This window comes from Ceratotherium simum, chromosome 18 (genome assembly GCF_057802395.1).
Source record: "Ceratotherium simum simum isolate JZ-2026a chromosome 18, ASM5780239v1, whole genome shotgun sequence".
NCBI classification, from domain to species: Eukaryota; Metazoa; Chordata; class Mammalia; order Perissodactyla; family Rhinocerotidae; genus Ceratotherium; species Ceratotherium simum.
This window is the reverse complement of record NC_141917.1, coordinates 36320032-36334026: the sequence shown is the minus strand read 5'-3', so window position 1 is coordinate 36334026 and position 13995 is coordinate 36320032. Positions and strand designations below refer to the sequence as shown.

Here is a 13995-nt window from a genome sequence, read left to right as displayed (position 1 = left end):
TACAAACTGAGAAAGATAGCTTAACAGAGAGATCAAGAAGAGACTAAGAGAGGCTTGCTAAAACCACTGTTATCTGAAAATGACCATGCACCTGCCCAGGATTGCACTCTCTGTGGAGCAACATCAAAGACTTCACACTGTGAGGGGGAAAGACTTCACTGAACTTTGTGAAACCAAGTAACTACACAGATAAACAAGCAAAGAATAACAATAAGAAGCACTAGAGGGAGATGATAATCAGTGTACAGAGTTGCTACAATATATCATCTAAAATATCAAATTTTCAAGAAAAATTGTGAGACATGAAAAGAAACAGAGAAGTACGACCCCACTTGGTTGGGGGGTGGGCAGGGAAGGAAGCAACAGTAATTGCCTGTGAGAGTGACCGTATGCTGGATTTAACAGACAAAGACTTCAAAGAAGCCATTGTCAATGCATTCAAAAAACTGAAGGAAAGCATGCTTAAAGAAGTAAAGGAAGGTATGATGAAAATGTCTCATCAAATATATAATATCAATAAATGTAAATTTTTAAAAAGAATCAAATGGAAATTCTGGAGCTGAAAACTACAATAACTGAAATGAAAAATTCACTAGAAGAGATAAACAATAGATTTGAACAGGCAGAATAAAGAACAAGTGAACCTGAAGATAAATCATTAGAGATTAGGTAATTTGAAGAATAAAGAGACAAAAGAATAAATAAAAATAAACAGAGCCTACAAGAATCATGGGACAACTTTAAGTACACCAACATATGTGTAAGCGAAGTACCAGGAGAAGAGGAGAGAAAGGACCAGAAAGTGTATTCAAGGAAATAATGGCAGCAAACTTCCTAAGTTTAATGAAAAACGTTAACCTTCACATCCAAGAAACTCAACAAAATATAAGACAGATGCAAAGACATCCACACCCATACATGTCATAGTAAAAAAAGTAAAACCCAAGATGAGGAGAAAATTTTGAAAGCAGCGAGAAAAACATAGCTTGTTGTATGCAAGAGAACCTCAATATGATCAACAGCTGAATTCTCATCAGAAACAATGGAAGCCAAAAGGCAGTGGAATAACATATTCAATGTGCTTAAAGAAAACAAAATTGTAAATCAAGAATTTTATATTGAGCAAAACTATGTTTCAAAAATGAAGGCATCCTCAGAAAACAAAAACTTAGGGAATTTGTTGCTAGTTGACCCACTCTACAATAACCACTAAAGGAAATTCTTCAGACTGAAAGCAAATGAAGTGAAATGGTAATTCGAATCCACACAAAAAACACATCAAAAATCCCCAAAGAGCTCCAATAAAGGATAAATCATTGATATAATTATATAATTCCCTTTATATAATTATTTAACTCTTTCCATATAATTATAAAAGGCAGGATAAATGTATGTTTCCTAACCAATTTTTTAAAAATAGTGTAAAACAATATTATATAATTTTATTATTGGGCTTATAACATATAGAAATGTAATATATTTGAAAACAGCAGCAAAAAGAGGATGAGTGGGAGCAAAGTTTATTGGAGTAAGGAAATGTCATCGAATTGTAACAATCCAATCAAAAAGTAGGGATTTTCACATTGGAAAAATACTAGCAATCTGAACAATGAAAATTGAACAATCTAAAAATGAAATTAAGAAAACAATTCCATTTACAACAGCATCAAAAAGAATAAAATACTTAATAAATTTAACAAAAGAAGTGCAAAACTTATACTCCAAAATCTATAAAACATTGTTGAAATTAAAGTAGATCTACATAAATGGAAAGATATACTATGTTCACGATTCAGAACACATCTTATTGTTAAAATGACACTATTCCCAAAATTGACCTGCAGATTCAATGCAATCCCTATCAAAATTCCAGCTGGCTTCTTTGCAGAAATTGACAAGCTGATCCTAAAATTCATACCAAAATCCAAGTGACCCAGAATAGTAAAAAAAAAAAAAAAAAAAACCTTGACAAAGAAGGACAAAGTTGAAAGACTCACATTTCTTGATTTCAAAAACTACTTCAAAGCTACTGTAAACAAGATATGTACTGAAACAAGGATGGACATATTGAGCAATGGAATAGAATTGGCAGGGAAGATTGTCACAGAACTTGGCTCACTGATAGACATATGGCTGATAGCACCCGAAGCAACAGCAGTCAGGTAGTGGCCTTAACCACCAGATGCCAGTGGGTTGTAATTATGGTAAGGACCAACAAGTCTGAGTGGCAGCCAAGTGAGCCTCACATGTAGAGAATAAAAGAGATGGTTAATAGAACACAGCATCCTAGGGGCAAACTAGATGTAAGCCAACAAAGGAACTAATTATATATAATCCAAAGAAACCAAGAATGGATGAGCACTTGCCTCAACAAAAATTCATAGTCCCTTACCCCATTTCTGGACCTGAACTAGTTTTCAAATCCAGGATCTGTTGACAAAAGATCCAATCCCCAGGTCCCCAGAGGAAAGGGCCCTATAACACCATGGCAAGTAAACACTGTAACGATTTTCCACCATTTATTTGTGTGATTGTACGCTGAGAAAAGTGTGAATACCCAGACATTCAGAAGACATTTGGCATAAGGTCCAAGGTGACATTGATACTTGGAAACCCAAAGTGTCACAATTGTGTACCTGGTAGAGTGGGGGCTTTAGGGAGCTAGGTAATAAACAGGATACTAGCCAAAGTGTGACATACAGTCGGTCCACTGGGTCCACAGATCCACCCAGGGGTTATTTTTTCAATCCTCAAATATACATTTGGGATTGATATACAAGGATACATTGGGTCCTTAGCTTGTGGGACAAGTCATTATTGTGTATAAGACCAAGTAGAAACCTTTGAATGTGCCCATGCACACACTTGAGCCTAAAATAAAGCAATATCACATCCTGGGAAAATGGTGGAGATTTATATACCTTTAAATGTCTAAAGGATGCAGGGTAATAGTCATTTAATATTCCTATTTGATTCTGAACACTGTAGAAACCAGAAGGATCCTGGAAAATAATCTTATACAAAGTAGAAGTTAGTCCTGATCACAGCTGCCAAGCAGACCTGGTGTCATTGCTAGAGCAAATTAATATAGCCTCAGGTACACGGCATGTGGCCACTGACGTGATGAATGTATTCTTTCTATCCAAATCAGGAAAGGGGACTAGAAACAGTTTGCATACATAAGTAATGAACAAGAATATTTATTTACAGGTTGACCTAAATTGTCTTCTGTCAATTTTATCCAAAGAGATATGGACCCTATAGACATCCCACAGAACATCATATTGATCCATTACATCCATGACATCATGCTGATCAATCGTACGAGCAAGAGGTTGTCAGCACGCTGGAGGCCTTGGTGAGATATATGTAGCTAGAGAGCAAGGAAAAACTCTGTGGAGATTTAGGCCTCTGGTATTTCAGGAAATTTTTTAGTGGTCCACTGGTCAGGAGTGCCATAATACCCCCTCCAAAGTAAACGACAAAATCACTTCATCTTAGATTCCTTATCACAAAGAAGGAAGCACAGGGCCTGGAAAGCCTCTTTGTGTTCTGGAGGCAACACATTCCACACTTAGAAATACTGCTCCAGCCCATTCACGGGGGTCATGGAAGGCTACAACTTTGAGTAGGGCCTGTAGCAGGAAAGGGCTCTGCAGAAAGTCCAGATGGCAACGAAAGCAGCCCTGTCATTGGACCCATACTATCCAGCAGATCCTATGGTGCTGGAGGCATCAGTGGTGGAAAAATATTTAGTGTGGATTTTATGGGAAGCCCCAGTGAGAGAATCACAAAGCAAGCTCCTGGGGTTTTGGAGCAAGGCCATGACATCTGCAGTGGAGAGTTACATGCTATTAGAAAAACAGCCTGTGGCATGCTACTGGGCCCTGGTAATGATGGAATGCTAGAACGTGTGGACACCAAGTGGCCATGCATCTGGAACTGTCCTGTTGGACCCACTAAGTCATAAAGTCAGGCAGGCCTAACATAGTCCATCATAATATGGAAACGATACATCTAGAACCAAGCATGAGCAGGCCAAGAGAACACAAGTAATCTGCAGGAGCAGGTAGTCCAGACTCCCATGTCACCCATCACAGTTGCATCAATGCCTCTGTCTCAGTTCACAGTGATTGACCAATGGGGACTCCTGTACCCATTCACCTTAAGGAGCATGAAGAAGACTAAGCTTGGATTATGGATGGATATGCCTGGTAAATAGGTGAAAACGAAAAAGTGTTAGAAGCTTCATCACAGCCCCACTCAGGAACAGTCTTCAAAGACAGTCGCAAGGGAAAAATCTTCCTAATGGGCAGAGCTTTGGGTAGTGGACCTGGTCATCTACTTTACATGGATGAAACAGTGTTGTCCAATAAAAACATAATGTGAGACACAAATGCGAGCCACATATGTAATTTTAAATTTTCTAGTAGTCATATTTAAAAAGTATTTCTTTAACTCAATATATCTAAAATGTTATCATTTAACATATAATCAATATTTAAAACTTAATGAGATATTTTAAATTTTTATATTAATTTTTCTATATCTGGTTTGTATTTTGCATTTACAATACATCTCAATTTAGATAGTTACAGGTCAAGAGCTCAACAGCAATATGTGACTAGTGACTACCCTATCAGACATTTTAGGGTTAGAATATACATAGACACGAGGACAGCAACTGGTCAGGGGCCTGGAAGGAAAAGGACTAGAAAATGAGAAGAAGGTCTAGAGTAGAGGCATGTGGATAGGTATATGGAAAATGGGCACAAAACGAGAAGATTTTTGTGTTACAGATTAATGCCAACCAGGAACTACCCACCATAGAAGAGGCACTGAACACTCAAGTAGACAAAATATCTTGACCATTTGATGTTAGCCAGTCTTTGTCTGCAACCACTGCAGTTACTGATAAAATGATCACATGAACCAGCTGGTCACAGTGGTAGAGATGAAGGCTATGCATACGCCCACTGATACAACTCCCACTTACCAAGGTTCATCTAGCTACTGACACCTTAGAATGTCCGACTTTCCAGCAACAAAGACCAATGTGCACTCCTGGTATGGCACTATTCCTAAAGGAGTCCAACCACTTGGTTGCAAATTAACTACATTTGGTCCTTTCTGTTCTAAAAGAGCCAGTGGTTCATGCTCAAGGGAATAAACACCTATTACCAAGACAGATTGCCTTTCCTGCCCAGAAGTCCTCACTGTACCATGAAATATAGCACTAACCTCTCCTACGTTTACCCTCAGCAAGTAAGGCCCACTAGAGCCCTGGAGAAGCTGCTTCCCAAATGTGTACAGAGCAATGGATCAGCACAGCTCAAAGCACACACTGTGGAAAGAGATACACCACTCACGACCTTCTTCAAGAAAGGACTCGCTGCCCAGCAATGAGGAGTGTGGTTAGTTGACAGCCTCTAGCTGCTAGCTTCTCCAGCATCCACCTCAATCTCTAACCCTGGTTATACCAATCTCAGAGCAGTTCTTGGTCAATGATGAAGCAAATCAATGGTAGATGATGGCACACTTCTTGGGTGGCCCCCAGCCAACGAACAAGTCATGATACAAGGGCCTTGCTATTTCTACCCAATGGCAGACTCCTCTAACAGGTTCTCTTTGCTGTGAACTCTTCATTGGGCTGTTAGACTGGCAGTATAATCTGACAGCTCCTCTTACCCAATCCTCCTCCCATTCTTTTCCTTTCACAGGCATTATTCTCCAACAAAATTTTGCATTCCTAACTCCATCTCAGAGTCTCCTTCTGGGAGTACCCAAACTGTGACACCCGCAAGTGAGAACCACAAAGGAGTTCTGGCAGTGAGAACAAAAGGGCCCTGATAGTAGTGTGGTGAGAACAGGAAGTTGAAACGTAAACGGCTTTCTCTATAAATAAAGCATTAACCACATTTCACATTGGAACCAAGATTATAATTTTACAACACATGAAATTTTGCTAATCCAATTTAAAGCCTCATGTGGAATTTGGAGAAAGGAATTTTGAACACATAACTCCAATAATCTTCTTTGGTTCCTCCTAATCCAAGTTTTTGTGATGTCTGTAAATTACATGTAAATATCTCACCCTAGACAGTGTGATTTATATATATATACTATACCCATGCTATATACTAATTAAGCTTAGAATCTAGGAGTAGTTATTTGTCCTATTCAAGAATACATACTCCAAGAATGATTAGTTATTACCCTATTAAAAAGTCCCAAGTCCTTCTACATGTGTTCTCTTATTCACATCTTGTTTGGTAATGGAACTTTGTCAATTTGCATACCACATGTCAAAATGTGTTTTTATTGGTAAAATTAATGGCTTCCTTATTAGGAGGATAAATTTAGATATTAGCTTTCACTTGTTAAATCAAAAGCTATTCCAATAAAGTGAATTGGCTAAAACCATTTTGAAGCCAATCTCCTATGCTTTCATGAACAGAATAGAAGAATCTTGCAATGTCCCCTTTCCCCTTAGGGATGGTGCTTGAGGTTTAATCCCTAAATAGTCTTGTATCTAGCTATTAATTTAGGATTTCTGTTGGCCTAATGCTTACTCTCGGGGTAGCAGAGTTCTTCCTCTGAAACGTTTTTGTGGTGCCCTCAAGTGAAAGATGGTAGGTACAGCTCCAAAAAGGACAGAAAGCTGTAACTACATCAAGCTTATGGAATAGGTTGTATAAACTAGTTTTTCTTGCTTGCTAATAATTGTTAGTTTAATAAATGTCTGTATACTGCAGATTTTTTTCTACAGCTTGCTTTCATTAAACGTGGGAGGGAGTGGTAGAGAAGTAGCTAACCATTACTCCAAAATTTTCAGACTACCATTATATACCCCCCCCCAAAACTAAGAGTTGTTCATGAAAAGATTAGCAGTTTATAATATAAGTCTTCTAGCACCTACTTATATAAATCTAAGGTGACTGGAGAAGGAAGAAACCATTGATACAATTGAGTTCAATGATACAACAAAGAGATTGAATAAAAGACCAATAATTGCATCAAAAACATTAATGGGCTTGGGGTTTTCTCTCTGAGTTTAGAGAATATTAAATACTTTAAATAAAAACCTGTTGAAATCCATATAGACATATGACTTATGCAGTGAGATGATTTTAGAGAAATTTGCCAAATGTAAATACACAATTTTTAACCAAATTGATCTAAATTGGGTTAGTCTCTCGGGGCAGTGTTTGCTGACTTTAAAAGCGAGTATAGTCAAATTCTGATGTACAGATGATACGAGTGTGTTTTAAGTATACTTCTAGAACAATTTTTATATCTAATTGCTAATCTTAAAGCTGATCTTTAAAAATAAGTAAAATGTCTTTTAATTCAAGAAAGAAATATTGCAGAGCACATCTGCAAACTATCATAGATTTACAACAAAATAAATTTCTATAATCTTTTTTGGTGTCTCAGAAAAGGGACAGAATTAGTCTAGGGGGTTATAAGTACTCCAACAGGAGGGGATCATTCAATAACCGTCTGACAGATCCAAAATTACTGAAGTCTATGGAGAAAACACTGTAATGAGGCGGTCATCTGCAAAGCAGTTACATCCTAGTTAAAATTTCTAAGGCTGTAAACAGTGTAAATATTAACAGATGATTAACAAACTTACAGATGAAAGCTATAAGTTTAGCTTATAATCTAATAAGCCAATTAGAATGTTCCCAAGAGACAGATTCTGAACAGTTTTACTGCAAAGTCTGAAAGTAAACAATTGATAAAGTAAACATATTGATAACACCAAATACTTATTTTTTAATAATATCACACTTTTGGTAATTTTTGTACATTTTAATAAAAGTCTGGACAATATGTAATATAAAATTTAAATGTACTCAATTTTACTAAGCCAAGGTTAAAAGACATCGTGAGGAGTGTATATATGTATATGCGTGTGTTTAATTAAACCAATGTTCAAACATAAAGCAGTTAAGATGAACTAAGAGAAATTGACACTGAATATTATAAAGGTCCTCAAAGTTATGTTATTGCTTAGCCTTTGGGCAGGACAATGTTTGCCAGAGGAGTACAGCTCTATAGGAAATTTTAAGCTTTTGCGGATTGTTGGAGGACAATTTAGTTTTCTGTTAATATAGTATATTTACGATGTATTTATACAGCATGTATATTAATGATCTATGTATAGTATATTTGATGTATATTATGTTAATATAGTATATTTATAATATAGCATATTATATGATAAGCAATACAGTAAGATGATTATTCAGATGGGATTAGAAACATACAGCCTGGTCCCAGTCTGAGCTCTGCCACTTACTAAATGGGAGACCTTGAGCAAGCTCACTAACTCCCCTAAGTCTCAGTTTTCTCATAAGAATAGTACTAACATCACAAAGTTCTTATGGAGATAATATTAATGAAATAGTAAAGTGCCTTACAAAATACTAATTTATTAATAAATGTGATATTAATATTATTGTTATTAATGAACTGAGAACCCACTCCATGCAGAGCACAACATGATAGAGAGAGCCAGAAGTGGATTTAGTTCATGCTGTTGAAGTGTTTTAAAAATCAAGTCAACAGTCTCTGGCTTTGGCGGCACATTTATTATAGTGGAATAATACAGAGGAGACTGGCCTGGCCTACCATAAAGATGCCACGGAACTTCATGTTGCGTTTTATAGATGTCAGAACTCTGATGGATTCAACTGCAAAGATGAAACAGAAACTAGAAATTTTATTGTTTTTCTTAAAAACCCTAATATCAGACCCAAGATTGAAAATAGAAGTAATATGAAATACATAGACAACAGTGACTGGATAAGTTCTTCAAAAAGTATCTCCAAGATGTTAATTATTCTTTTGAGATTACAAATCAATAAAGTGCAATTGACTGACTCTGAGTTAGCAGTAAGTTGTGAATATAGATTTAGTACTGAAAAATATAAATTTTGGCATCTGATAATACAAAAAATGTTGACAATGCAGCTTAAAAAATAAATTCAAATGTAAATACTCCTGATTTTGAAGCTGGTATAATGGTTTTGGCTAAACTTCAGTTTTGTTGCCCCGATGATTATGCGGAAATCCCTAATGCAATTTGCATTTTAAATCAGGAGTGTTTACATCAGATGCAGTTGTTCAGTTTAGACAGACACATTTAGATTTTGACACAGGAGATACATTTCTTCCATCACTGCCTAAAGAACACAGAACACAAATAAAAATTAATGAAACCATTATAGCTGTCCAGGCAATTATTGCTGATCCAAAGACAGACTACAGGCTGGAAAAAGTTGGAAGACGAACATTTTAGGATTTCAGCTTCTCATTAGTTAGTACAGTCAGAGCCTACGCACAATTCTGGAATGTGTAAGGAAATCAAATGTTAGTTTTTCAGGAAATGAAACTCCATAAATTTGACCAGATATTTGCCATTTTGGGTTTTTTTTTCCCCCTCCAATAAGTATTGGGGAAAAAGTGTGGAGTTAATGAACAGAAGGAAAATGCTATGTCTACAAAGATGTTCACTTTAACTTTATCTACAGCAGCTAAATTTGGGGGAAATTCAATGCCCAACGAGTGAAACAATTTAACCATGGGATAATAACAGTTCACTGAACTGCCTATAACCCAGTTCTGACCTCTTGTAAAATGCCAGTAATACATAGAAAATTGTCTAGTAGACAATCTAATATTTCACTGCACCTCTAACCTGAAAGTACTGAGTACTTTTAAATATTCCAAGTCACAGTCTTCAGAACCATTCTTTGGGACGGGTACTATAACCTCGTTTTGACATTTGAGGAAAGCAAGTTCAGAAAGACTCGGTGAGGTTATACAATGTGCTCAATGTTATGCAGCTGGTAGGCGATTAAGCTGGAATTCCAGCCACATCTGCCAAGCTCAAACACTGCCCCCAGCACATTTCTAAACTAAATGCTCTCCTAAACATTCTTTTCCCTTAACTTCCTTTTTCTGCTACTTGAACCACCAAGTCCGAATTCCTGGTGTCATTTGCTTTCCCTACAACAGTAATCTTCTGAAATAGCTCTTGTATCTTTCCTCCTCCATCATTCACCCACTTCAACAATCCTTGTTACCTCTCTGCTAGGAAATTGCAGTCATTCTGCCTCTTGTCTTATTGATTCCAGTCTTTGCACACCTTCAATCCACTCTATCACCTTCTAGTTGAACCCCTCCAGTGGCTCAGTTCCTTAAACCCCATTATGTAAAGGCTGGAGTCCATTGGTTTTTGTCCAAACTCTTCCTTATTCTGTCCCCAATCAACCTGGCACAATTTCTCACCTACCGCTTTCATTTATATATTCTAATCTTCAAGTAAATTTGAAAAGGTATTGTTTTACTTACATTCTAAGTTTTTCTTCTTATATCCTCATCCTATTTCCTCATTCTGGAATTCTTCCCCATTTTATCCAATTTTCAATCTTCTCAGGTAAATGTAAATACCATACAGAATAAAGATTTAAAGGAATTGCAATCACACAGTCACAATGGGTATCTCTAGATGGTGAGTGGGATGTTTACTTTTAATTTTCTCTTTTTTATATTCTTAGTTGTATATAATGAGCATTTATTATTTTCATCATTTAAAAATTACATTATTTTAAGAAAATCTTACACGCGTGAAAAAATGTATTATTTGCATACAGCGAGGTCCCAGGATATCTGCTAATTTCTTGACATTTGAACATATAGGGCATAGAAGCAAATAATGACTTTCAGTATACAGTGAGCTGAGTAGAAATTAAAGAGAAAGATTGAGGGAAGCCATCTATGTATTTCTTAAAAGACCTCAATGAAACCTAAGACATGCCTAAAGGCATATGTCAGATGAGAAAAATTTGTTCTGGATACCACTGTAAGATCATTCTGTTGAGAGACTCTGGAATATGAGAAGGGAAGAGTAATTGGTTTGTTTGCTTGTTATTTGGATACCTATTGTGGGTAGAGGGTAGGTCTCAGAAAAGAATTTATTCTGGGCACAGTGAGTTCATACATAGACTTGAGAACAATCCAAATGGAATAGATTTCGTTGTTCAACTATCAGCACAGAGAATAATCCAATTCAATTTGCACTTTACAATCAATGGAAAGGTGTTAGATGACATTACAGAGGAAATGAAAGAGATAATAAGCTGTGTAGTAGTACAAGGTTATTCTCTCTGCTGTGCCCTTCTGGATACACAGCAGGGAAATGTGCCTAACTGATAATAGGTTAAATTTACAACTGCAAAAGCAGAATGAGAAACACCACATCTGGCTATCAAAAACAAATACCAGCAATTAGATGTCACAAATGAGCTAGAAGAACATATTCAAATATAAGTTTGAAATGGACAATCAGAGGAAAGGCCATATGAGCTTTAGTATTCAACTATAGAGCTCTAAGAACTGCGGAATAAAGATTGTCACTTTCATTACATGCTACAGAGAGGAGAAAATTAGCTGTGAGGACCATAGGTCTTTCTCACTGGTTAATAATTTGAAAGGAATATAAGTAAAAGAAGTCTTTCGGCATAGGTGCATATACAGTGTATCAGAAAATATATTACAATGTAGTATGTTTTCATGAGATTGTATCTGAAATTTTTCATTTTGTTCTCTTCACTAGTCATGGGCTCAGAAGAAAGTGGCAATATGTAATTCTATTCAGATAGTCAGAATTAAATGTAAAAGCTAAAATTATAAAATTTACAGAATAAAACATAGGAGAAAAACCTTCATGACCTTGGAGTAGAGAAACATATATTAGACAGGACACAGATAACACTAACCATAAAAGAAAAAAAAAGATACATTGAATTTTATCAAAGTTTAAAACTACTCACCAAAAATTATCATTAATAAAATGAAATAGCAAGATAGACCCTGGGGAAAATATTGTAATAGAAATATTTGTCAAAGAACTCTTATAAATTAATAACAAAAAATAAACCCAATTTTTAAAAAATGGGCAAAAGCTTGAACATTCACAGAAAAACATAAATGAAGGAATGGCCAATAAGCATATGAAAAGGTGCTCAACATCGTTAGCCATGAAGGAAATGCAAATCAAAACCACAATGAGATCTCACTACACACCAACCAGAATGTCCAAAATTAAGACTAAGAATACCAAGCTTAGGCAAAAACATGGAGGGATTGAAATATTCATATATTGTTGGTGGGAGTGTAAAAGGGTACAACCACTTTGGAAACTGCATGGCAGTGTCTAAGAAAGTTAAGCATCATCTACCTTATGACTCAGCAATTCCACTCCTAGGTATATTCCCAAGATCAGTAAATGCATATGTCAACAGAAAGCCTTGTACAAAAATGTTCACAGTAGCTTTATTCTTAATAACCCCAAACTGAAAATAACACAGATGTTTATCAGCAGGAGAATGGGTAAATAAATGGTGGTATAATTCATACAAAAGAATATTTTACAGGGGCCGGCCCTGTGGCTTAGCGGTTAAGTGTGGGCACTCTGCTACTGGCAGCCCAGGTTCAGATCCCCGGCACTCACCTACGCACCGCTTGTCCGGCCATGCTGAGGCCGCATCCCACATACAGCAACTAGAAGAATGTGCAACTATGACATACAACTATCTGCTGGGGCTTTGGGGAAAAAAAAAGGAGGAGGATTGGCAATAGATGTTAGCTCAGAGCCGGTCTTCCTCAGCAAAAAGAGGAGGATTAGCACAGATGTTAGCTCAGGGCTCATCTTCCTCACAAAAAAAAAAAAAAAAAAAAGAATATTTTACAGAAATAAAAAGGAACAAACTGATACAACTGCAACTTGAAGAATCTCAAAACATTTTTTTTTTTTTCCCCAAGACCCCAGTAGATAGCTGTATGTCATAGTTGCACATCCTTCTGGTTGCTGTATGTGGGACATGGCCTCGGCATGGCCGGAGAAGCGGTGCGTCAGTGCACACCCGGGATCCGAACCCGGGCCGCCAGTAGTGGAGCGCGCGCACTTAACTGCTAAGCCACGGGGCCGGCCCTCAAAACATTTTGTTGAGCAGAAGCCAGCCATGAAAGAGTAATACTGTATGATTTCATTTATGTGAACTTCGGAAACAAGCAAAAACAATCTATGATGATAGAAATCAGAATGGTGGTTGCCTATGGAGGGGGAAGGGCTGTAGATTGAGTGTAAAGAGGCAAAAGGGAAATGTTTCATATCTTGATTTGGTTGATGGATGCATGGGTGTATATATTTATAAAAACTTCAGACTATATACTTAAGATCTGTTCATTTTACTGTACAGAAATTGTCCCTCAGCAAAAAAAAATTAATCAGAAAAAAGCACTGAACAGTGGACTTGAAGTGAACCAAGGCTTACAAAAAATGCTAAAGCAACAAAAAATGCTTTCAAAGCTATGTTCTGAGTGAGAATTATAAAGAATAGATATGCCTCATTACTTGGCCTATTTCCACCTGCTCACCATTTCTTTTGCTTCCATCTACACAGTGAAGTTGAATGACTTTTACACAGTGGAACAAACATTAGTAAGAGGGAACTGAAGCCCAAAGGAAATGATTATTAAACCCTGGCTTTCCCACTAACTAGTTTTGTGGGAAGTCGCTTGGGCAAGTCGCTTCACCCAACTGGACCTAGACCTCTGCTTCCTCATCAGTAACATGAGGGCCAGACTAGATAATTTCTAAGGCCCCTTCCGGCTCTAACTTTCTGCGTGTAATTCCAAATCTGAGTTGTGCAGCTTAATACAAAGAACAGCACCCAGAGTTTTATGTTGACCTAATGAAAACATTTGGCACTGTCAATAGACCTGAAATCTGGCAGATATTTCAGAACGCTGGGCTGCCAAAAAAAGCTTACCAAGGTCATAAGCCTATTCCATGATGATATATTGGTCATGTTAGTGTTGACAGCATCTCATATGATCCCCTCCCAATTGCTGGTAAAGTAAAGCAAGGCTATGAATGGGATCCAGGGATACCTAATTCTTTGTATGCAACCCTGTTAA

The 13995-nt window shown here is 36.9% G+C and overlaps 1 protein-coding gene across 1 annotated transcript; it reads left to right on the top strand.

Moving 5' to 3' along the window:
* The first annotated feature begins 302 nt into the window (after nt 1–302).
* Nucleotides 303–9310, top strand: LOC147914618 (tRNA-splicing ligase complex subunit RTRAF-like). The gene is made up of 2 exons (XM_087443052.1): nt 303–480; nt 9111–9310. The coding sequence occupies exons 1-2, from the start codon at nt 303–305 to the stop codon at nt 9308–9310; spliced, it is 378 nt and encodes a 125-aa protein (XP_087299178.1).
* The last annotated feature ends 4685 nt before the right edge of the window (nt 9311–13995 follow it).

What these genes read in the sequence shown, in the direction of transcription:
- LOC147914618 (XM_087443052.1), top strand. Translation starts at nt 303, where the DNA reads ATGAAAAGAAACAGAGAAGTACGACCCCACTTGGTTGGGGGGTGGGCA. An exon ending in GCTTAAAGAAGTAAAGGAAG is followed by an intron (nt 481 to 9,110) that starts GTATGATGAAAA and finishes ATTTTAAATCAG; the next exon opens with GAGTGTTTACATCAGATGCA.